This window comes from Eleginops maclovinus, chromosome 9 (genome assembly GCF_036324505.1).
Source record: "Eleginops maclovinus isolate JMC-PN-2008 ecotype Puerto Natales chromosome 9, JC_Emac_rtc_rv5, whole genome shotgun sequence".
NCBI classification, from domain to species: domain Eukaryota; kingdom Metazoa; phylum Chordata; class Actinopteri; order Perciformes; family Eleginopidae; genus Eleginops; species Eleginops maclovinus.
The window spans coordinates 1,684,777-1,711,110 of record NC_086357.1 but is presented as its reverse complement, the minus strand read 5'-3'; the positions used below and the strand labels follow the sequence as shown (position 1 = coordinate 1,711,110).

Here is a 26,334-nt window from a genome sequence, read left to right as displayed (position 1 = left end):
AATCATGCTAGAAAGAAGTTTCACAAAATTCTACATTTTTGTTATTGTTAACTTCACATTTATTAACATATTTTTCTTGCCAATATCATAATGAAATGTAAAATTAAAAAAAGATGTATTATTTTCTAGGATTTCTGAAACCAAGCATCACATTTTCCTATACTTCTTCACTTTCTCTACTGTCTCACATGACGTCATTTTATATCACGGCTCAGGTTAACAGAGAACGAGGAGAGGCCGCGCATGCGCAGGACACATTTGGGGAGGAAAAAAAAAAAGGAATACGTCACGACCCGGTGCAGCAGCAGTGTGTGTTCCCATCACGAAGAGAGAGCGCGAGACTGAACGGAAAGCAACATCACCGCCTTTTCTACCGGGCATCTTCACCAACCAACGCCGAACTCGAGTGGAAACACACACAAGTATACTCAGACTGTCCTCCAGAGTTCCCCCACCTCCTCCTCAAAATGTCCGTGGGCAGTGACTTTGGAAACCCTTTAAGAAAATTCAAACTGGTCTTTCTGGGGGAGCAGAGTGGTAAGACGTGTTTCATTCTCCACAGAAGTTCATTTCTGCTCGTGCGTGTTGTCAGTGAACCCGCTGTACCTGCTGTCAGCGAGTTACTGAAGAAACGGAACCTCTAGCTAGCTCTGCGGCGGGTACACACATCTCTTTTTCAGTTAAAACTGAAGTGTCTACACCGGTGAATATGTGTTTTCGGTGTTTGACAGTGGGAGTGGGAGGGTAGGGCATTCTTTTCATCAAATTAGCAGCCTGTAAGGCTCCACACAATGGACCGGAGTGTGTGAATTGTAGCCTGCGGTCTCGAAGTTTAACAGTAAAATCACACAGGCTGAAAAACGGCTTAAATGTACGCCTTATAAAGCGTTTAAGGTGGCCAGTAGTTTAAAACAATAAGATCATATATAAGGGTTTATACAAATGGATAATGCTCGGTTAATAAATGTCTACATGTATTGAGACGGTGTGTGTCCTCGGCTGTGATGCTGTGGATGACACAGTAAGTTGGTAAATATTTCTGTTGTTGAGACACACCCAGGTTGTCAGTGGCGATGAGATAACTTGTGTCTGCAGTCTGCTACTGAGGCTGACCAAGTTCATTGTTTTTACATAAGGACTTGTTCTAATGATTATTGTATGGGTATAAAATCTCTGCATGACACACAATTAGACATGTTTGTGACTTCTGTGATTCAGAATCATCACTGATGTATCTGTCTTTATCTGTGCCTCCATCTCGAGCTTTACTCACCCACACCCCCAGACATCATCTCCTTTTTAAAGCTTCGATGTGTCAACACAATTGTTTTCCACAAGATTACCTTCTGGGACATAATTTAAATCTTTAAGTTCACTTGTTCTTTTTGGACAGGGCAAGTATGTTTTACGGTCTTATTCAGAGGAGCCAAATGCACCGCATTAGTCAGGATTCAGTCCTTCTGTAAGGCCTAATGATCATCCAGTATAGTAAGGCCATACATTGCATATTGTTATTCTTACAGCCTAACATCCTATATCTGATATCTTAGTAATATCGGATTTATTTTGTTAAATACAAGCATTGGCTTTACGACGAACAAATGTCGACAAAGGATGAGGCCCTGTGTTGCTCATGGTTAAGTTGAAAAAAAGTGATTATTAATTTATCATCCTTTTTGTCAAAACATAGCAATCATTCTCTGGTTCCAGCTTCTCTAGTAAGAGGAATTGCTTTGTTTATCAGTTTTATTTATCATTGCAACTGTAATATATGCTTTGTTTGTTGAAGATATGCAGTTGGGCTTTGGGGAGATATGATGGCATTTTACGACTATTTCTAACATTTTATAGATTAAACAACCAATTATTTAAAAAATAATAAATTGGTTATAATTAAGGAAAATAATCATTATCTGTAGCCCTAGTTAATAAAAAATGATCAAATGAGATGCTAAAGATTCCTCTTTATAACATATTAAACTCATCACTTTTCCCTCTGTCTTTTCACAGTACTCTAATATCCAAATGAAAGTGTCTGAATGTTTTTGACGGTAAATAATTGTTCATTTAGAAAGATTGAGATAAAAAGACATCCTTTCTTATTGGTAAAGTATTAAAAATGATTTATAGGTTTTCAGAGTTGAATCACACTGATGGAATCTCCAGCGCGGTAAAATGGATGATTCTATGTTCTGTTTGTGTGAATGTGTTTGTTTTGTAAAGCTTTGATTCATTTTTTGAATAGAAATAACTAATTTTATCATCATTTAGATGCTGTATGAGCTACTGTAGTGATATCTTAGCTGCAGGTTAGACAGGTTTATGATGCTTTCAGGTTAACTGCAGCACCCTTTCTTTTTATCTCTTTGAAATTGGTTAATTTGTTCTGTGCAGTATGTCAGCAGTACAGTACACTATTTTAAACTCTAGAATAATTACCAACATGTGTGTGACATGAACAAACTAAAATGGGTTGTAACTGACAGTAGGCCTGAATTATTAATGAGGACATTTTTCAATCAATGAATGATTCTTCATCATAAGCAGTGTAGGACATTATCAATTTCAATTCCATAATGGTGCTGCTTCCTTTAGCCTTTGTTATAGGTTGTACTCAATTGCTCATTAAAAACAATCCTTTGTGGGATTTTTTTGGACAGGCTAAGGAAAACTGACGAGGACATGTATTAGTGTTTCCGCCCATCTGTCCTATCGAGACATGCAGTATATTATGCCACACATGTTAGAGGACTGCAGATTTCCGATGTGTAATATTCCTTTAATGATCCCAGATCCCAGAATGAACTTTTTCTCTAATTTCTGCTGACATCACCCACTGCATGGTAATAATAATTATGGTAACAGCTGTAAGATGTTATCAGCAAACACACTCTTTTGGCCTAATATGATGTTGGAGGTTTGTGGATGCAGAGGTTGGCCTCATTCTGTAGCATCACTGGTAAAAATGGCTTGAACTGTGAAGCCCCTGGAGACCGTAATGGGTCCCCCCAGTCTGGAGGAAGTGAAGTCTGTGGCTGTTATCAGTGCGATCGGGGGACTTTATTTGTCCAGACAGTGGCAGCGGCAGCCTCACTTGTGATTGTCTCTTCTCTGGTGGAGCAATGTCTGCCATAATTGCAGCTGGTGCTCTGGCGGGCGTGAATCCCGTCAGCCCTGCCACCATCATTTATTAACATAAACGACTGGACTCAAGGTTGTCAGGGACGGGGGCATGAGACCAGAGGCTGCGAGGAAAAGTCCACTTGTTCTTTCTGGGTTGATAGTTCCTGTGTGCATTGAAGACCCATAATATTCGAAGTGTCTGAAAAAAGTTGGCCTATAAAGGGAAAGATGGCATGATGTTGTGTTTTTAATCAAATATTTGTCACAGAGGTGGGGGCTCCACATTAAGTGGGTGGAAGCAGGCAGAATGTTAAATGAGCTGTCAGGAAGTCTTTCCTCCTGCGTACTTCTCAGGGTATTTTCTACTCCGTCTGTACAAAGCAGGCTGGCTAAAGATTTCCTTGACAAAGCTGAAGGCTTTAAGCAGGCCAATCAGCTGATTCCAAGCCCGTTTGCCCACGCTCCTGATGGAAACAGCCTTTTGCAAGTTCCAGTCTCAGAGCTATCGACAGAGTGAAAACATCTTTAGATTACTGCTTTGCATTTACGGGAGAGCTATTGTCATAGATGTTTCAAAACAGGCATGTTTCAAAAGGAGCAGCAGGGTGCTTTGTAAAAGCAAATTGTTTGGAGGTAATCCCCTGCTACAAGCCTCATTTCACCTCAGGTACACAAATGGGCATAGATTTGGTAGGTGCATCCGCATGGCTGCCATGGGATTCTAGTCAGTGAATCAAAATGCCATCTTTCACTGCACAGAGATTGCCATTGCACAAACTAGAGCTGGCTTCCAAATACTGCTGAATCACCGGAACGATATGCTTCACAGAAGGGCTGGGTTGGTTCCTGAATACATCAATCACAGCGTCTCAAGGGAACAGATTTCTGAGCAAATGAAACTCTTGAGTTTTGGCTTGCCCTGGCAGGGAGCAGCTGACACATTTCTTCAGTGAGGCTGTGAAAGCGCAGATGAAGGTACTGCATATTTACCCACATATGCACACATCAGTAACATGCAGCTTTTTATACAGAAAAACACACCGGTCTGGATTACTATTACAACTCAAAACTGGAATGTAACTTACAGTTAAGTATGAAGTGTAGCTAAATACTTGTAGCAGTTTATAATAGATGTATTTCCATCTATGGCTAATGTGTGCATTAGTTTCCCAACAGAAACAGAGACAAATACATAACAAATAACATTCATGTGACAATCTGAAAAATGAAAGTGCATTTTTAAAGTAACTTTAATCAACTGAGTGCAGTACCATACTAGGTTTAGGGGATGATTAACAAATGCATCTCATGAGCTTGGTTTGGGGCTGTGGTAAATGAACCAGGATAATAGTATACAACCTCATCCAACAAAACACTCATTTCAGCACAGTTGCCATAGGATTTTGGAAATTCTATCTTAGAAAACACCACAGTCACTACATCCAGAAAGTTATTCGAAATGAAATCTGTCCATGTTGTGTAAGAGCATGTATTGCTGTGTAGAGAGCCTCAGGTGTGTGGAGGGTGGAGCAGATGGGTTCAGTTGGATATGCTTTGCAGGTTTGAGCAGACTGGGGCAGGTCAGGGGAACTTTCTTTCAGCTGAACCTCACAATCAACCTTGTTGTATCAAACAGTCAAACATACAGGTATGCTACTGATAAGTCCATGTTTGAGGGCTCTGGTTGTCCTGTAATCACGTTCCACTGAAACTCACCCTGTGGCAGCCAAAAGCTGACAGGTAAATACAGTTCCCAGATCTTTAGCCTGAAGGATTTCCTTGAATGATGGATTAAAGATAGGCTATCAATATTGAGTCCTGCCTATTTTCTCTGAACATTTTATATTCTAGCTGCATCTAAAGATAACCATTCATTCTTTCATTTCACATCCATTTCATGTTCCCGGCAAGTCTCTTCTTTGATGGATTGGGGGAAACAGCTCCCTGACAGCTTTGATCTGCTATTGATCGGCTCAGCTGCCCACTAATGGGTGTTATCGACCAAAAGACATCAGTCCCAGCAATGTGCCAGTCTCTGTCTTTGGGGCAGACACATGTCTTAGAGCATGTGTGTTCTTTTCTTAGCCTTGGCATTTTTATACAGCAAAGGAAATAAGTATTGGATGTACTGCCAATTTTGTAAGTTTGCAAACTTACAAAGAACTGAACAGTCTATACTTTAATGGTAGGTTTATTTAAACAGTGAGAGACAGAATATCAAAAAGAAAATCCAGAAATGTACATTAAAAAAAAGATATAAATTGATTTGCGTTTCATGGTGGGAAATAAGTATTTGATCCCTTTGCATCCAACAAGAATTCTGGCTCCCACGGACCAGTTAAATAAGTCCTCTGGCTTTAAGAAAGTACTGCTAATATCAACTCTTTACCTGGATAAAAGACACCTGTCCACAGTAGGGCTGGGCGACAAAACGATAACGATATGTATCGCGATAGACACGTAATCAATATCAATAGAACATGCTTCGATAGAACGTTTTTTTTTTTTTCAAAGAGTGTAGCTCCTCTTTGAACCAGAGTGTTACCTTTATTGGCCACCGCTATCTAGGCTCCGTAGCCCTAGCTGGGATGCTCACCGTGACTCTGACAAGGCTCGTTGCTCGTTGGGATGTTCGGAATCTGTTTGAACACCTCCGTTGTATTGCTGTTCAGTACAGTAATGGTGATACAGACACTGTTTAACTACACTATTATTCTGCTGACTGACTGTTCTATTTCTCTGCTTTCTTCTAAACTTTCCTCTCTCTGCTCACACCTCTCCAACTCTTGCCTCGGCTGCACTCCTCCTCATACACACGCACCCGCACAACTCCAAATCCCACAACCCCTTGCAGCTGCCTTCCTTTAAGGAGCAGGACAGGCCTGCAACACTAGGTTGCGAAGCAAGGTTGGTTGCACGAACAAAGGCACTCGTCTTCTGGTACCTAGCAACGTCTGGAGTGACACGCTAATAGCAATCATGGAGCAGTATCACGTTTGGTTGCGCCATCTCGTTGTCTCGTGTTTGTGTTTCTTGAAAAACAGAACCATCGTCTTAGCCGCTCTCACCCTTTGGAGCACAGTTGCATTCGACAACGGCCAACAACATCTGTCGCTGCAACACCGCAAAAGCAGCAGCAGCAGCAGACCACTATGGAGAAGTACTCGGCATCAGTGCCTTATGCCTTGATAACTAATGAGGTGATTAAAATCAGAGGAAGGTTAGGTTTAAAATAAAATGTTTAAAGTATATTTTTCTCCTAGTCCTTATTTTAAATAGGTCATAAAAAATATCAATAATTATTGATATGGACCGATATGAAACACATATATCGTGATACAGTTTTCAGCCATATCGCCCAGCCCTAGTCCACAGTCAATAAATCAGATTACAACCTCTCCACCAAGGGCAAGACCAAAGACAGGTCTTGTGATCATGGTGGACGATGCAAGCTTCAAAACACCTAGGCCTATTATGGGGTGTCATCATATGTCGTTGCTATGGCAACACAATGCTCGCCATGAAACACGGTTTCTCAGAGCTCCAGTGAACATTCTCCAAACAGCCCAAAACTTCATATGTTTCATAACAATGCAGACCTCAAGACACCTAGGCCTATTATGGGGTGTCATCATATGCCGTTGCCATGTCAACCCAAAGCTCGCCATGAAACACGGTTTCTCAGAGCTCCAGTGAACATTCTCCAAACGGCCCAAAACTTCATATGTTTGATAACGATGCAGACGTCATGACACCTAGGCCTATTATGGGGTGTCATCGTATGCCGTTGCCATGGCGACAGATCACTCCTCATGTTTATGTTACAGCTGTAACATAAGACTCTACCATCCAGCTTGGAACACACACCGTCTACCGCGGGGACCGCACAGAGGCCTCGGGGAAGACCAGAGGCGGTGGCGTCTGTGTCTACGTGAACAACAGATGGTGCTCCGACGTACAGGTTGTTGAAAGACACTGTTCGGCTAGAGTTGAACTGATGATGGTGAAATGCAGACCCTTCTACCTGCCCAGGGAGTTCAGTGCAGTGTTTATTTTGACTGTAAGCGGACTCCAAAACTGCACTGGGGCTGCTGCATGACATCATTAACAAACACGAGACCGCACACTCGGAAGCTGTTTTTACTGTGGCCGGAGATTTCAACCATCGCAACCTCAAAAGTGTCCTCCCAAAATACCACCAGCACGTGAGCTTTCCGACGAAGGAGAATAATACTCTCGACCAAGTGCAGAAGGCACAAGGCTGTGCCCCGGCCACACTTCGTACTGTCCGACCACATTTCAGTGTTCCTCTATCCAGCGTACAGGCAACGCCTCAAGCAAGCACCCCCAGTGAGTAAAACTGTTGAAGTGTGGACTGAAGAAACTGAACTGGTGCTTCAGGACTGCTTTGAGGGTACAAACTGGGATATGTTTAAAACTACTGCTCTGAGGGATGACTCTACTGTGGATTTAGAGAAATATGCTTCTAGTGTAACTGGCTACATCAGCACGTGTAGAAAACATTGTGCCCACAAAACGCTGCAGGACATATCCTAATCAGAAACCCTGGATTAACTGTGAAGCTCGGTCCATGCTACGTGCTCGCTCCACTGCATTTGCCTCAGGCAACGCTGAGGACTACAAGAAAGCCAGATATGACCTGCGTAGATCCATCAGGGAGGCCAAGAGGCAATACAGACTGAAGCTGGAGGGATTCTACTCCACCGCAGATTCCCGGCGCACGTGGCAAGGCCTGTAACACATCACAGACTACCAGCTGAGAAGCAGGGGGGTCACAACCAGCCAACCCACACCGCCAGATGAGTTAAATTAGTTCTATTACCTGCCTGAATGTTTATCGTCCTGTTGCACTCACCGCAATAGTGATGAAGTGTTTTGAGAAGATAGTCATGACCCATATCAGGAAGAACATTCCAGACACCTTGGACCCTCTGCAGTTTTCGTACTGTCAGAACCGGTCTACTGACGACGCAATCAACACTGTCATCCACACCACTCTCACATTTAGACGGCAAGGATACATATGCATGACTACTCTTCATTGACTTCAGCTCAGCTTTTAACACGGTCATCCCACACAAACTCTCTGCTAAGCTCCTCACTCCCGGACTGACACCTGCTCTCTGTAACTGGGTGCTGAACCTTCTGTCAGACAGACCCCAGTCAGTCAGAGTTGGCAAACGCACGTCAGGCACTAGAACTGTAAGCCCAGGGTTGCGTGCTGAGTCCCCTGCTGTACACCCTCTTCAAACACGGCTGTGTGGCCTCACAGAGCAACACCTGTATCATCAAGTTTGCGGATGATACGACAGTCATTGGACTGATCACCAGTGGGGCTGATGCAGCTTACAGAAGAGAGGTGGCGGGCCTGGTGACCTGGTGTCAGGATAATAATCTCTCCCTGAATGCGGACAAGACCAAGGAGGTGATTATTGATCCCCGGCGGAAGAGGGTGCGGCACACACCACTGTACATAGGTGAGACAGAGGTGGACAGGGTAAAAACATTGAAATCCCAGCAGCGACTGTACTTCTTAAGGAGGCTGAGAAAATGTGGTATGCCATCCAAAATTCTCAGCCACTTCAACAGATGTACAGTTGAGAGTGTCCTTACCAGTTCCCTCACAGTCTGGTATGGAAACTGCACTGCTCAGGACAGAAAGGCACTCCAGCATGTGATAAAAACTGCACAGTACATCTCAGGAGCAGCCTTCCCCTCACTTCAGGACATTTACACCAACAGGGTCACCAGGAGAGCACACAACATCCTCAGGGACATTACACACCCCCGGCACAGACACTTTACTCTCCTGCCATCAGGCAGGCGCTACAGGAGTCTGAAATCTTGAAGCTTAAAGAAGCATCTGACCTCTGTGCTATCCAAGAAGGCTTTTTCCACCAAGCACTAAGGCATGTTTAGCAAGGGGATCAAATACTTATTTCCCACCATGAAACGCAAATCAATTCATATCTTTTTTAAAATGTACATTTGTGGATTTTCTTTTTGATATTCTGTCTCTCACTGTTAAAATAAACCTACCATTAAAAGTATAGACTGTTCAGTTCTTTGTATAAGGGGATCAAATACATATTTCTTTCACTGTACTAAACAGAAAATCCTCCTAACCGTACCCGTTTTGAGTGCCTTTACACCAGTGACAGTCAAAGGTGGAGGCTTTATGTTTTGGGTTGTCCATCTATTCTGTCCCGGCTACCATAGCTGGGCAGACAGATAACAAGTTCCCAAGAAAAACTCTGCTTCAGGACTTCCGTTCAAAGTTTTAATCAGAAAACACTGTAGAACTGTAAAGCACACAAGAAAAGGTACATTAGTCTCCTACATGGAAATCATCCAACATATCCCAGACCTTCAGCGTGTGCTAACTACCACATAACACACCATGCGCCAGCTCAATGCCAACCCCTATGAGAAATCACATTGATATGCTAGCGGTTAGCATACATCGATGCAACTACGAATCCACAGCAGTACTGTCACTATTCATAAATGTACCCTTTACACAAACTGTTTATGAATAATACCGAAGGAAGACAACATGAAAATACTTACAGTTTATATGTTTTCTTATGCAGCAACGACGAGTAGACACGTGTCTCTGAACACATGTGGGACCTCTGGCAACACTGAGGCTACAATATAAAACTCAAAGCACTGTAATTGCCACCTTTGCCCACTAGGTGTCCCCTTGATCAACATAAACAACTGGGCAACACACTCCCCACCCGGTATAATGCATTATAACACTATTCTCCTTTCAAAAGCAAAACAACTTCAGAGACAGGTGTAGAGTACACTTTCTGAATCCCCTCCCTTAGCACGTTAATGTCCACTTACGAACTTTCACGTCTTGACTTGGAATGGTGTTCATTACTACTCCCAACAGGCCATTGGTTCCGATGCACATGCGGGTCTCTCAAAAGCACCACATCATCTTTGTTCAGGTTTTGTTTGTCAACAAACCACTTTCGTTTTGGTTGGAATGTCACCAAGTATTCTTGACGCCAGCGTTTCCAGAATGCGTCGGCCAATGCCTGGACCTGCTTCCACTGTTTGTTGTAGAGATCTTTGAGATCATACTGTCCTGGGGGTGGTGACACGGTCTCGACTTTCTGCGTTAAGAGCATGGCAGGCGTGAGGACAGCAGGCATATCTGGATCAGACGACACTGGGACTAGAGGTCTGGCATTCATGATGGCCATTACTTCGGACATGAGAGTGGCCAGAACCTCATGAGTCAGATGAAAGATGTTGGTCTTTAGCAGCAGAGCATCCAATATCCTGCGAGCAACACCTATCAACCGCTCCCACACTCCACCCATGTGCGAGGCGTGTGGAGGGTTGAATATCCAAGTGCTGCCTTGATCTTGAAGGTAATTTGTCAGTTCCGGGTCCTCAGCTCTTATCTTAAGCTCTTTACAGGCTCCGATGAAATTTGTTCCACGGTCAGAACGGAACAGACAAACTGGTCCACGTATGGCTGTGAATCTCCTTAAAGCATTCACAAAGCTTGAGGAAGACAGAGACTCAAGCACTTCGATGTGCATGGCTCTCGTGACCAAGCAAGCGAAGATGATGGCCCAGCGTTTATTCTCTGCTATTCCGCCTTGGGTTCGTCGTGAGGTAATGGTCCATGGACCAAACACATCAACACCGACATTTGTGAATAGAGGCCCTGGATTGACTCGATCGGCAGGTAAGTTACCCATCTGTTGTTCTTTCATGTCCTGCTTTTTCTCTAACATGCGGCGGAGAGATGTGAGACGGTTGACTGCTTGTTGTCTGTTATTGGGCAGTGTAGGAAATGTTCTTTATTCGAAGTCCAGGAGTAGATTTAAAAGAAAACGAAGTGAAGCTCCTCATATAAGTTTTAAAAGGAGTATTTAATAAAAGGATGCAGCAGTAGGTTTTACAAAAGTTTCACAGCTGTGGCTCAATAGCCCGGAACACGCGTCCACAGGCCGCTGACTGAGTGGAGCTCATCAGCAGTTACTGTCTGGCAGTCCGGAACAAAAGAGATCGATTTCATAATACAAACATCTTTTATGGTATTATCCCTTTCCGGCCATAAAAATAAACAATTTCAAAATAAGACGTGCTCCGGTCTCGTGCTCTCGTTGGTTAGTAGCGGGGGCTGGATCCTGTTGGCTGCTTGTCGTCACACTGGGTTCTCCGGACTCTTCTATTGGCTGATGTCGTCGGGGGCGGGTCCTCTTATGACGTCACCGTCGCCATCTTGTTAGTGATGTCCTGAAACTCTCACCTACGATATTCTATTATGCAATCCTTCTGAGGTTTATCAGTTATTAAACAGGCAATAGTATCATTGCAGCATCAATGAGTGAGAGGTAGAGGCGGTGTGTTTAGTATGTAACTCCACGCGTCCTTCTCCCTCTACTCATATATACAATACAATATTAGCTATATGCTATCTGAGGCTAAAAGCAACATCTGGTTCCAAAATAAACCGTTTCAAGTAGAACGGTTTTCAGAGTAAGACAGTATTGTAGTTACACATAATATTGATTATTATTTCTTACAGTAGGCGTGGTCTGTTTGATCTGAACGGCCGAGGTGATACCAGCAATTAGCATCATTCATCTAAATCTCTTTCTCCATAAGGCTGACGGACAACTCTTCTTCGATGGACATTCCAAGTTTGTCGTCTTGTGATGTCCGTTGAAACACGTTCTGCCCAAGGCTGTCTGTGTTGTGGTTAAGACTGCCAGAGTAAGATATACTTGGAGGGTTGTGGGCCAGCACAGGGGTGTCAATTTTCTCTTTTATCATTATGCTGCTTGTGCAGGGCTCAAGGATTGAGGGACGTACACTGGTCCTGAAAACACTTACACTGTCGGTCTTGTGTGCTCTTCCAAGACAGACATCTCCAACTATATAGGTCAAGTCTCTGTGCAAATAGGACTTTGTTAGGTCCATTACACTGTTCTCTGACTTTGTGTACCTGGATTAAGTCCCGTCCAAGGAGGAATAGGATGGATGCATCTGGCTCCAGATCTGAAATTTTGTCCGCCAGGTGCATGAGATGAGGATGATGTTTTGCTACCTCTGACGATTGGATCTCAGACCTGTTGTCTGGCGGCATGTCGCGTTCAATCAAGGTAGGCAGGGAGATCTGAGTGTTGCCATCCAGAGACTCTACAATGAAGTTGCTGACATGTCGACCTGCTGTCTCTATTACTCCTGAGCATGTTTACAATCTTTAGCAAGGTGAGTAGACGATGCACAACAGTGAAAACAGATGCGTTTCTCTTTCAGGTACGCCTTTTCTTTCCTCCATTGTTTTGGTGCAGAAGCTGTGGCACTTTCTCAAAGGATGTGGCTTGTTATGCAGCGGACACAACTTATCAGGGTCATTATCTGATGAGATTTCGGTCTTTCTTACAGTCACTGAGGTTTTCGCATGATGGTTGGGTGAGAAGCTTTTCTCTGCATTTGCAACACACAACATTCTGGTTATGCTTCCAAAGCTGGGGTCGTTGCGTACTTTTGATGTTTTTATAGCGTGATCCTACTGTGATCCGTTTTTCTTGCAAGTTATATGGGAGTTTCTGGACTATGGGACTGACTCCCCGGGAAGTATTGAGGTACAAGAGACCAGGTAGGTATCCGTTTGATTTTGCTGCCTCAAGCTCCATAAGGATGTCTCCTAATTGTCTCAGTTTGTGATTGTCTTTTGCTGTGATTTGGGGAAAGTCATCAACTTTTTTGAGAAGAGCGTTTTCTATTTCTTCTGGTGAGCCATAAACATCTGCCAGTCTCTGCCACACCATCCAGAGGCCAGTGGGAGCACTGTGAATGTGTACTGCTCTGATTCTTTTAGCTTGCTCCGACGATGATGGACCAAGCCATTTGCACAGCAGATCGAGCTTTTCTCTAGCAGAAAGCCTTAAGTCTTCCGTGGAGCTGATGAAAGATGTTTTCCAGGCCCAGTAATTCTCTGGCTTGTCGTCAAACACCAGTAAGCCTGACTCACCATCTCTCGACACATCAGGTACTTTGCTAAGTCAGTATCAGGCGCAGGACTCAACAAGTTGATGCCACATGGGGGGGATGGATGAGCTGGATAGGGATGAGGAGGGGGATAGTTATCACTGGTGTGCCTGTCGTGTGCTGTGGGGTCTCTCTGTAACAGTGTGATTTTCCCGGATGATAACCAGTGTCACTCTGCATTGAGTTCCAGGTAGCTTCTCTGTCATTCGAGTGGTATGGAGCTAACTCACGAAATTCACAGTCACTGAATTCAGTCTTTGGTGTATCACCATACGTCATACAGCTTCTAGCTGCTCATGGTTGACTGGGATATTGGTGGATGTGTAACTACTGGTGGCTTTGCTTCATGTGGATTGGTGACTGGATGGAATGTGTTAGCTGTTTGTGCACTCTGGCATGGCTGGAGAGATGACTGTTGCACTGGAGGATTCACTGTAGCCATTTCACTGGGGAATTCACATGTAGACTGAGACACATCACAGGTCTGTATGTATGAAGAGATAAGCTATTTTGTTCTTGCTCCTCCTGAGCAGCTGCCTCTAATATGCTGGCTTCTGCATTTGCTGCTTCAGCAGGCTTTTCCAGTTTCAGTTCATGCAAACTGGCTTGTAGCATCACTTGCTGTTTTAGCATCTCTGCTTCTTTTTTTGCAAATGCCAGCTCAGCACGAGCTGCTTCATCTTTAGCACGTGCTCTTAAGGCAAGGGACCTAGTTGCAGAGAGTCTGCTGGTACCTGAAGAGCAGGATACTTGCGATCTTGTGTCAAAGAGTTCATCCATTAATTCTACTTCTTCTGCGTTCTCTGTCATGATGACTTATAAGATGTCTTCTTACAGGATTGCTGGCTGTTGGCTTTTTACTATTCTGTCCCGGCTACCATAGCTGGGCAGACAGATAACAGGTTCCTAAGAAAAACTCTGCTTCAGGACTTCCGTTCAAAGTTTTAATCAGAAAACACTGTAGAACTGTAAAGCACACAAGAAAAGGTACATTAGTCTCCTACATGGAAATCATCCAACATATCCCAGACCTTCAGCGTGTGCTAACTACCACATAACAAACCATGCGCTAGCTCAATGCCAACCCCTATGTGAAATCACATTGATATGCTAGCGGTTAGCATAAATCGATACAACTACGAATCCACAGCAGTACTGTCACTATTCATAAATGTACCCTTTACACAAACTGTTTATGAATAATACCGAAGGAAGACAACATGAAAATACTTACAGTTTATATGTTTTCTTATGCAGCAACGACGAGTAGACACGTGTCTCTGAACACATGTGGGACCTCTGGCAACACTGAGGCTACAATATAAAACTCAAAGCACTGTAATTGCCACCTTTGCCCACTAGGTGTCCCCTTGATCAACATAAACAACTGGGCAACACACCGTCCATTTGTCCCAATCTGGTGTACAGTACTGTATGTCATTTCTCAGGAAATCCTCGAGGATATTTCTTTATATTTGGTCCGACTCAAGGGTGAACTGATTACAATTTAGTGGTCAAAGGTCAGGGTCACTGTGATTAATGTAGTTAATTATTGTTTCCTCATCTAGGGGCATGTCCCTCTGCCAGTTGCTCAACCACTTTGTGAGATTGAAATATCTCCTGAACCATGGTGTATTTAGGATGTTAAGATGTGTCTTAGTGACTTGAGTGGTTTCCTGTGGCAGCACAAATTAGAAGCATTGCTATGAAATTTAGCACAAATGATTCCAGGTCAACAAAAAAATATTCTTTGTTGAAAATCTCAAGATGCACTTGGAATTGGCTCCACATTTATCCACAATTCCAAGAAAATGAATCCTAGTGACTTTGGTGTCCCACTCCAGATTTTCAATAGCATGCTGATGCTATCGTGCAGCTATCTAATACAGCCTCAGCTAGCTTGGCTACCTACACTAATATTTTGTTACCTTAACAAGACTTAAACCTTTATCTACATCTGGAAGGAACGTGATATGTCTGCTGTGACACACTTCACAGTGCCTACAGTATTGAGCACTTTAGAGAAGATGTTTTTTTTTTAAATAAACTGTAACACTTTGACTCATTAAGAGGTACTTTCAGTTCAGCAAGAGCTGGTCTGTGGCCAAGGATTACCAAGTAGAGAGATGGTAGGGCTTTACATATGCTGCACAGCTGAGTGGGGCTTGTTCCCAGAGGCCCATGGGAGAGCACAGCCTCACTTGTTCCCTGGCCAGAATAAAACAGGATTGCAAATTCTGTCTGCTGCCCATGCAGCGAGGTAGAGAAATTGTCTTATTTAGTTCCGCCACCTGTGTGCCAGTAAGAAGATCTTAGAAGCAATATCTGATGAGACAGTTTCACAAGAATAAAATACAGTTGGGGTGCTGGTCTTCTTACCCTGCTCTCTATGTAACGGGAAAACTTGAGGAACAGATTTAGGAACTTTTTAAGTACCTCTCATCATTCAGCTGTAGAGAACACTCTGTAAATTGTGTGTCTTGGAAATAGATTGGTCTCTTGCTTAATGTGAGCTCTTTGGAAGGAGAGACACACAGAATGCCATTTAAACATAATCCCAGTCGCTCAAACAGAACGGCTCTCTGAATAAAATCCCCGCTGTGTGCAGGGAGGCTGTCATTTACCCAGCATGGGATGTGACACTTGAGCGAGTTCAGCAGGTCTCATCAGTGTTTACCCTTTCCCCGGCTCCCCACATGAGCCCTCATCATGGGGATGCTGTAGCCTGAACATTTTATTTTTATTTACTGATGGGTAGTGTCATTTTTGAAAATGATATTAGTTAATGTTTTGAATCTGCACTGTTCAATACTGTGACTGTTAGAATATATAGTTTCATTGAGATGCCAGAGTGAGCAGCATGCAGAAGGTCCTGCTGGGATTTATGGAGTGGAGAGGAGCTCAACATTCATCACTCCAGTTTAACATAGTAGGGAGTATGTTATCTAACGCAGTGCACAAAGAAATGAATCACTTGCCGAGACACTTGCAGAGAAACCAGTGGCAGAGAAGCTGTTGGGCTGCAAAAATGTAGGACGCATTTAGTGATGGCGTTACATTAGTCTTTGTACCTTTTTTAATCCAATGTATTTCCTTCATTCGACATGCCTTTATACTGCTTATCATGTCCACATCCTTTGAGGTTATGGAAAGCATCTCCAGGCCCCGTTTGAAAATGTTTCTCAGTGTTTGTCTCCCTGCTACCGGAATGGTTCTTTTAGAAGCTGACGCTGTGTAGATGAATTATTTGTCCCACATTTTGCTGTAGGCGTGGGATAGTTTAGCCTTGGAGCAAAGGCAAGCCTTGATCCCAAACACAATGACTACGATGCTTGTTCTGTTTCTACTGTGGGACAGAGATCTAAAGTTGAACAAGCTACAATTTCATAATGTGAGATAAGTCCTGAGTCAGCATTTCTATTTCTATGCTGTGCCCATCGAGGCTGTTCGATCTGAAGATCAAAAGCATATTTTGTTATAGACTGCTGTTTCAATGCAATGTATAAAGTAGCTTTTCTTGAAACACTAGACTAGGCTACACTTCATTCCCTAGGCCCAGGTCGATCATTTTTTACAATTGAAGTTACAGGGATATTAACATGTATAACTGAATTAATTGCCAGTGCTCTGCTGTGCATTTTAATATAGAGCACAACAAAAGAAGCCAGATCCTGTATGACCCAAGGCTGTTTTTTTTGACATGTTATTAGTGGGGTTTTTTTTAAGGAGAATTGCCTGGAAATATTAGTTATTGCCTATGTAGTTGAGGCAAGCAGAAGCTGAGCATCAAGTCAGGCTGACCCACTGGTTCCAGAATGCTCTTAAAAGCAACATCTGTGTTGTTTCCAGCTGGGGGCCAGTTCAAGAACTACATTGGGGTGCCCATTTGACTGTGTTGACATGAGACCCAGCGGGCTAAAGGTTCTGTTCTAATCTTTCAGCCTCCTGTAGTATTAAAAATGACTTAATGTAATTAATGTTAGTCAATGGATCATGGCCATGTTCTCCTTCTGTACTAGAAGATGAAATGGCTTACCATGCTACACATGAAGCCGTCTGTATCATTAACTGGACCAGTCAATGCGGGTTTACACAAGCTTTTTTCAAACATCAATAGAAATGATTCCAGTGATACATTGATTTGGTCAATATTAGCCCGACATATCCGTCTGCTGCCTTTGCAATTCCTTTTAACAGTCCAGGCTACACAGTGTTCGTCAGCAAGCAAGATATCAGCATCTTAGAAATATTTCTCAGTCATTCTCTTCTTAGCTGAAAACTTACCAAACAACACAGATTTGTGATTTTGTAAAAGGGTCTCACAATTCACTCCCACTCTCAGAAATAGCCAGGGTACTTGTTTAAAGCTGCTCATCTTACTGCCTGGGAAGTCTACCTTAATTGTTAAATTGTTTTAATTCCATGCACAGTATTGTTAAACTGAAGGGCTACATTGTTTAATAAAGCATTTAATTCACAGACCTAAAAGCACTAAATAGATGTATGTTATTGAGGTTTTCTTTCAAATAAATATAGTTAATTTGCTTAATTTATTCTATCAATGTTTAATAAAGAGATAATGATGAAATCCAAATGAATCAGGAGTCAAACTTCATAGATAGAGCCATGGGAAAATGTTAGCCTGGTTTGTGCAGTAGCTACCCCGCTCATGACCTACAGTATGTCATCTTTTCTTGGATTGACACCTCTAGTTTAAACAATAGTTATTTCTGGAACTGATGATTTGAAGTAGCTAAGGAATAAGCCATGTCCTTTCCTTCACTGCTGTTGAGAGATGCTCAGTAACAATCTGGCACTAAGGAGAAAATGAAATAACACCTCTGCTCTCTTCCCCCTGGAGCCGCGGTTGATGAGAGGAGAGCTTGGTTCCACGTATTTAAAAGTGTACATGAAAAGCTCTATCAGCTGTCATTTCTTTACCGAGATTTACTCATATACTGCAAACGTATACATTTTCATTGTTAACCACCCGAATGTTTTCAACCTTGAGAGGAAGCATATCTTAGAATATTAAAATCAATCAATCACATTTTATTTATATAGTCCAATATCACAAAAAAAACATAAAATAAACAAATAGGTTCAGTAGGATGAACAAAATGAAAAGAGGCGCCCTCTTTCTCTAACATGTGCTGTCTTTATTTCTCCAGCTGCACTCTGCCCCTCGAGTATGGAATCTAATTTAAACATTAAAGCGTCAAGTTGGTCTCTCTCTAGCCCTCTGGCCTGAAACAGTAGATACATGACTTCTATCTTCTTTCCCAATGCGCAGCACCAGAGTCATGTATTCTGAAACTGGTGTCACACCTTGGTGGGTCTGTCACTGTGCTCCCACTGTGTACTGTGTGTATTTGTGTTTGTGTGTTGCTATTGCTTTTAGTAACATCAAATGGCTCATTAGACTGCATAAGGGCTGAAATGGCTTTCTTTTTTTTTGTGACCAAATTTTTATTAAGCAATTGCACATCAAAATACAAAAATACAATACAATATTGAGTGGGCATGAAAAGTGTAAGGTCGGCCATTTGTCACAAAAATATGCAACCAAATTTCAATAAAATACCACAACTTCGTGACGCAAAGAAAAATAATGACCCCCCACCCAAACCAATCTAACCAAAACAAAACTAACACAGGACAGTAACATGTGATAAGGAAAGAAAAGGGAAAATTAAAATTAAAAAGTTGCCCCATGCACGCCTGCCTGTATGCAAAGGGATGCATCCAAAACACAATGGAAATGATATAGACACACACACACACAGACACACACACACAGACACACACACACACACACACACACACACACACACACACACACACACACACACACACACACATTCAGGGGAAAGAAGGAGTCATAAAATGAATGTCACAAGGGGTGATGATAGTTAAGGTTATAAGGTTACCCCAATAAGCCTTTCAAAGATTCAGCTGCTGTCTGCCAAATGGACAGAGTTTTTTCAGTAGCTCCATGAGTACGGGCAGTTGACAATTCCTAATATACCACATCTAAAAAGGTAAGAATCCACTGTCTAATGTTAAGTATCTGTGAGGGTTTCCATCGCGTAACAACCATCTTTTTGGCGGCCGTGAGCCCAGCTAGGATGATGCGCTTATTTAGTCTAGAAGTATGAAGTCCTGAAAAATCATTCAGAATCAGAACAGGGACAGTCGCTGGTACCGACACAACCACTAGATCTGACAGTGTCGAAGCAACATCAAACCAGAACTGTGTTACCGGTGGACAATCCCACATCATACAGTGGGGCAAAAAAGTATTTAGTCAGCCACCAATTGTGCAAGTTCTCCCATTTAAAAAGATGAGAGAGGCCTGTAATTTTCATCATAGGTATACCTCAACTATGAGAGACAGAATGAGAAAAAGAAATCCAGAAAATCACATTGTAGATTTTTAAAGAATTAATTTTCAAATTATTGTGGAAAATAAGTATTTGGTCAATAACAAAAGTTCATCTCAATACTTTGTTATATACCCTTTGTTGGCAATGACAGAGGTCAAACGTTTTCTGTAAGTCTTCACAAGGTTTCCACACACTGTTGCTGGTATTTTGGCCCATTCCTCCATGCAGATCTCCTCTAAAGCAGTGATGTTTTGGGGCTGTCGCTGGGCAACACGGACTTTCAACTCCCTCCAAAGATTTTCTATGGGGTTGAGATCTGGAGACTGGCTAGGCCACTCCAGGACCTTGAAATGCTTCTTACGAAGCCACTCCTTCGTTGCCCTGGCAGGTGTGTTTGGGATCATTGTCATGCTGAAAGACCCAGCCACGCTTCATCTTCAGTGCCCTTGCTGATGGAAGGAGGTTTTCACTCAAAATCTCACGATACATGGCCCCATTCATTCTTTCCTTTACACGGATCAGTCGTCCTGGTCCCTTTGCAGAAAAACAGCCCCAAAGCATGATGTTTCCACCCCCATGCTTCACAGTAGGTATGGTGTTCTTTGGAAGCAACTCTGCATTCTTTCTCCTCCAAACACGACGAGTTGAGTTTTTACCAAAAAGTTCTATTTTGGTTTCATCTGACCATATGACATTCTCCAGATCCTCTTCTGGATCATCCAAATGCCCTCTAGCAAACTTCAGACGGGCCTGGACATGTACTGGCTTAAGCAGGGGGACATGTCTGGAACTGCAGGATTTAAGTCCCTGGCGGCGTAGTGTGTTACTGATGGTAGCCTCTGTTACTTTGGTCCCAGCTCTCTGCAGGTCATTCACTAGGTCCCCCCGTGTGGTTCTGGGATTTTTGCTCACCGTTCTTGTGATCATTTTGACCCCACGGGGTGAGATCTTGTGTGGAGCCCCAGATCGAGGGAGATTAGCAGTGGTCTTGTATGTCTTCCATTTTCTAATAATTGCTCCCACAGTTGATTTCTTCACACCAAGCTGCTTACCTATTGCAGATTCAGTTTTCCCAGCCTGGTGCAGGTCTACAATTTAGTCTCTGGTCTCCTTTGTCAGCTCTTTGGTCTTGGCCATAGTGGAGTTTGGAGTATGACTGTTTGAGGTTGTGGACAGGTGTCTTTTATACTGATAACGAGTTCAAAAAGGTGCCATTAATACAGGTAACGAGTGGAGGACAGAGGAGCCTCTTAAAGAAGAAGTTACAGGTCTGTGAGAGCCAGAAATCTTGCTTGTTTGTAGGTGACCAAATACTTATTTTACCGAGGAATTTACCAATTAATTCATTAAAAATCCTACAATGTGATTTCCTGGATTGTTTTCCCCATTCTGTCTCTCATAGTTGAAGTGTACCTATGATGAAAATTACAGGCCTCTCTCATCTTTTTAAATGGGAGAACTTGCACAATTGGTGGCTGACTAAATACTTTTTTGCCCCACTGTATGTAGGAACGTTCCTGGAGACTTTAAAGTACAAAAGGAGCACAAGGGAGAGTCTATCAGTTTCATGTAGAAAAGTTTGCGAGGGGTTAAATAAGTTCTATGTATGAAATTAAAATGTATTTGTTGATGGTTAGGATTACGTGACGCCTCCTTTACACTATCCCAAACATCCTCCCAGTCAAATTCTGGATCCAGAGCAGGACAGTCTTGTCTCCACAATCTGTCTAAAGGCAAGTCAGGGTATGAAGATCCTAGAATAAACATGTACAACCTAGATACCATACCCTTGGTATTATTTTGCATTGACATCAATCTGCTCAGGGGACGAATGGGTAACGGTTGCCGCCAAGGCACGCTATATGCTTTCAGGGCTGATCTGATCTGTAAGTAAAAGAAAGAGGAACCTGGAAGATTGAATGAAGTTCTAATATCCTGGAAGGAACCTAGGGCGGTGTCATTGTATAAATCTTCAAGGTAATGGATGCCACTATTGCTCCAGTGTGATGAAGAGATAGGTCTCCCTCCAATCAGTAGCCCTTTGTTGTTAAACAGAGGGGAAAGAGTATGCCATTTACAGGATATCTTGCATTCCTTTTTTACCAAGCGCCACGTTCGAATCACATTTGAAACTAAGGGACCAAAGTGTAACATGGCTTGCTTGTCAGAAACATTAGAAAACACGACATCTCCCAAAATCCATGGTCGTACCATTTTTTCTTCCAACTTGCGCCAAGATACTGGGGTGTCAGGATCACACCACGTAACAATAGGGCGGAGCACAAATGACCAAAAGTAATACTTAAAATTAGGTACAGCTAAACCACCATCCCCTCTACTCCTCTGCAAGGTGGAAAGTTTCAGTCTGGGACGTTTTTTGTTCCAGATAAATTGGGAAACGTCAGAGTGGAGTTTCTTCCAATAATCTGTGGGAGGGCAAAGTGGAATCATTGAGCTAATAAAATTAATTCTAGGTAAGATATTCATCTTAACAATAGCGGTCCGGGCCTGGAGAGAGGCAGGTAGGATAGCCCACCTATCCATATCATTCTTCAGGGTTTTATGCATTTCCAAAAAGTTATGAGTTGTAATGCGATGCAAAGAAGGGAAAATCTTAATTCCAAGATATTGAAAGTGCTGGACAACAGGGACATCAGCGGGGAAAGGCAGTGTTTTCGCTGATACATTAAGAGGCAAAAGAGCAGATTTGGACCAGTTGATCTTAAATCCAGAGTGAGAGCCAAACTCCTCACAAATTGATAATACATTTGGTATTGACTGAATAGGATTTTCCATAAAGACTAAGACATCGTCTGCAAAAAGAACTACTACCTTACTACCGTTTGAAGAATCAAAATGGGGTTTATGGAGGTAGACTGTCGTATCATTTGAGCCAGGGGTTCAAGCGAAAGGGCAAAGAGTGAAGGGCTCAAAGGGCAGCCCTGTCGTGATGACCTAGTGACAGGGAATGGAACGGAAAACAACTGCCCAGTTAGAACTTGTGCAGTGGGGTTAGAGTACAAGACCTGAATCATATGGACAAACCCTTTCCCAAACCCCATAGTTTCCAGTACTGACCACAAAAAGGACCACTCCAGCCTATCCAAGGCCTTCATGGCATCAAGCGACAGCACAGCTTGTGGGACTTTTGCATCTTTTGCAGTATCAATTATGTGAAGAAGTCGCCTAACATTGTCAGAGGCAAGTCTGGACTTGATAAATCCCGTCTGATCACAATGAACAAAAAATGGCATAAACTTTTCAATACGCCGCCAAATTAGCTTTGTTTAGATTTTGAGGTCCGCATTTAACAAACTCAGGGGTCTGTAACTAGCACAGTCTGTGGGGTTTTTGTCTTTCTTTAGGAGCAAAGATATACGGGCTGTATTGACATCTCTTGAAAAAGTGCTCAATTGACGCTTTGATCATGTCTAGAAGTAAAGGGCATCATTTCTCCCAGAACAACAGATACAACTCTGGAGGTATCCCATCTAAGCCAGGGGATTTATTGGACTGCATAGACAATGCCGCTCTTTCTAATTCTTCCACCGTTACAGGGTTATCAAGGCTCAAGGAATCTTCTACTGATAGACATGGTAGATTTAGCTGTCCAAGAATGTTCTCACATCCATTTTTGTCCAGCTGGCCCTCGGATTGGGATAAAGTGGAATAAAACTCACTAAGCGTTTTATTAATTTCTTTGGGTTCTGTTGTAATGAGGCCTTCAGTCGTTCTAATGGAGGGGATGTCAGCAATGTTGTCACTAGATCTAATTTTCATGGCCAATAAATGACTGGGTCTGGATCCCTGAAAATAATACCTCTGTCTAGTTCTGTGTAACAAGAATTCAGATTGCTGTTTCAAAATGTCATTAATTTCTTTTTTGAGGTTATGTTTAGTCTCTATGTCTGAGGAATAGTTATTTTGCAGAAGACAATCTAATCTAGAAAATTCAGCTTCAAGGGTTTGTAATCTGGCAGATTTAGCCTTACGCAAATTGGAAGTGAACATTGTGACATTACTTGTAATAAAACCTTTCACTGCATCCCATAATATCCTAGGATCATCTACTGAACCCATATTAAAAGAAAGACACTCGTCCAACTGAGATAGAAATTGCGCTTTAAAATCCCCATTCTTTAATAATGAAGTGTTAAAGCGCCATCTAGTGGCCCGTTTTAAGTATTTCAGAGAGGCGCGACAGACCACTCCTTTATGGTCTGACAGATTAATGGGAAGCAAAATAGTATTATCAACGCTTTGAAAAAGGTTAGGGGAAGAAAAAAGGAAATCTTTTCTAGAGAATGTTTTATGCCTGTGAGAAAAAAATGAATAGTCTTTCAAGGTAGGATTAACTGATCGCCAGACATCTACAAGACCTAGGCTTTGGACCCAAGATCGCAGAGCAGCAGTAGCCGATTCTTGGTCTCTTGAGGCTCTTGGATGGGAACGATCTCGAGCCACATCCCATACAGCGTTCATGTCAGCCCCAACTGCTAATGAATACTCGGTCAGTTTTAGCATATGATGTGTTAAGCATTCATAAAAACCTTTCTCAAATTTGTTCGGCGCATAAATCGAAGCCAAAGCGACTTTCCGCCCATAAAGCTCTGCTTTCACAATTACCAATATGCCCACCATGTCAGTCCTAATGTCCAGCACCCTAATCGGAAGATTACGTCTAGCTACCCCCGCCACTCCCCTAGTTTTCGTGTCCACTGACGAAGACGCAATGACATGGTAGAATCTATTAGCAAGGCGTTTGGAATCATGACCTAGCAAGTGAGTTTCCTGCAAAAGGGCAAGATCGACTTTTTTACGACGGAGCAGTGACAAAACACTAGCTCGCTTATGTGGTGCGTTTAAACCGCCAGCATCCAAACTAAGATAGACAGATTACCCATTATGGTATGGACCAGATTTCATAAAAAAGCAGGATAACTGAAAACATTGGCAACAACCGGACCCAACAACCCCAAGCATAACGCTAACATCTGACAAACTTCCCCCCATGTCATGCATGTTGGATTTCCTCACATAGCATTCAAGATTTGCCATCACACAATATAACATATCCCCCGTAGACAAAGACAAGACAAAAAAAGGGACAAACAATGACGAAAAAGACAAGACAAAACATGAGACATAATGCATCAAATAAACTAGGCAGGCAAACAATTGAACCTTTAGCTGATCCGTGACCATGTATGGATATGGGGCAGCAACATTCCAAAGCCCAACCCATGACTTGTTACTAATTTAAGCATAACAAACCGTAACTAAATAACATGATACTCATTACTCATGACATTCATCATGCAGGTAACGTAAGGGCTAAACAAAAGAGAACGCTATCCTTACCCTTCACCTTTCAATAGAGGAAGAAACAGTCCAACAACTAAAAAGACCATGTAGGAGCTCCCAGGTCCAAATGGAAATCCAAAAAATCTGTAGATATCCGATTGCAGTCCACATAAATTTAGGAGAAACAAATGTCCAAGTGCAGCCCTAAGAGGCTTAGCTAACTGGACGATTAGTGCTAGCCTCAGTGCCAAGGTTTATAGCATAAACTAGCTAGCTCTATTTTAGCCTAGCTACTGAACAGGCTATCTAGTAAAAAAAACAAAAAACTACTGAGAGCACTAACATAAAATCCACAGAGTAACAAAATCCATAAAATAATAGAAATAAATGTGAACAAGGCGGCCTTGCACAGAGGGCTGCAAAAATACCAAAGGCAAAAAGAGGAGGGATGGGAGTCTAGCGTCTCAGCCTACTCGTCTTCATTAGTAGCGCTAGCTGGCCGCGACTCCGTATCCAGCTGATCGACGCGGTCCTGCAGATCCGTAGCAGATGAGGGCTGTGTGTTGAGGTTCGGCAGAGAATTGATGAAGTCCTCGGCGTCCTTAGAAGAGTGAAACAACTCGGCGTTCCCACCTGCTTTGATTTTCAAAGTGGCAGGGTAGCGGAGGGAGAATTCAACCCCTTTAGCTCTAGCAGTATCCATGGCTCGCGAGAATGCCTGACGTCTCTTGAGGGTGTAGGCACTGTAGTCAGGGGAAAAGCGAATCCTCCGTCCGTTTACTGTAGCAGGTGATTTCCTCGCTGCCCGCAGGATGTGTTGATGGGTGGTAGAGCGAAGGACAGTAAAAACCATGGTGCGGGGACTGGCTCTATTGTTGCCGTTATCACTATATATCCAGTGTGGCCTCATGATTTCGCCTTTAACATCCCCCAAGGTGGGAAACCACTGTGGTAGGGAATTTGTCAGGAATTGTATGGCATTCGAACCTTCCACCCCTTCAGCTAGACCGATAATGCGGAGGTTGCATCTCCTGTTGCGATCCTCCATGTCGGCTAGCTTGAGTTGCATCTGTTCCAGCACCGACTCATGGTTGCTTAGCAGAGCAGAATTGTCTCTCACCTCAGCGTTCATTTTCCCCATTTCTGCTTTAACAGTCCCAATACTTCCTCTTAAGGTCGTCAAGTCCGCCTGTATAGCGCTCAATGTCCCTACGGTATCTCTCCCAATTTGCTTCAGTTGATTAAAACGTGCTTCAAGATAGACACGTTGCTTTTCTAGCACAAGGTCAGCGATGGCTTCCACATCTGCACGTGTTCCCTTTTTTGTGGAAATTGCTGTTGATTTCTTGCCTAATTCGGACATCGTAATAGATAAAGCAGGATATAAATTCTAAATCAACTCAAATTAATTCCAGTAACGGTTAATAAAAGCGAACTTTATAAGTCTGGGTTGAGGAGAGCAAAAATTATG

General features: G+C 42.8%; 1 protein-coding gene across 2 annotated transcripts in view; it reads left to right on the top strand.

The window, feature by feature from the left end:
* The first annotated feature begins 223 nt into the window (after positions 1 to 223).
* Positions 224 to 26,334, top strand: part of rab6ba (RAB6B, member RAS oncogene family a) — a 67,892-nt gene continuing 41,781 nt past the window's right edge. Inside the window, exon 1 of one of the 2 annotated variants that reach the window (XM_063890993.1) lies at positions 224 to 537. In XM_063890993.1, the coding sequence (XP_063747063.1) occupies positions 468 to 537 (70 nt within the window). In that variant the 5' untranslated portion in view covers positions 224 to 467. The remainder of the gene's footprint in view (positions 538 to 26,334) is intronic. The other variant, XM_063890994.1, reaches the window with a different exon arrangement.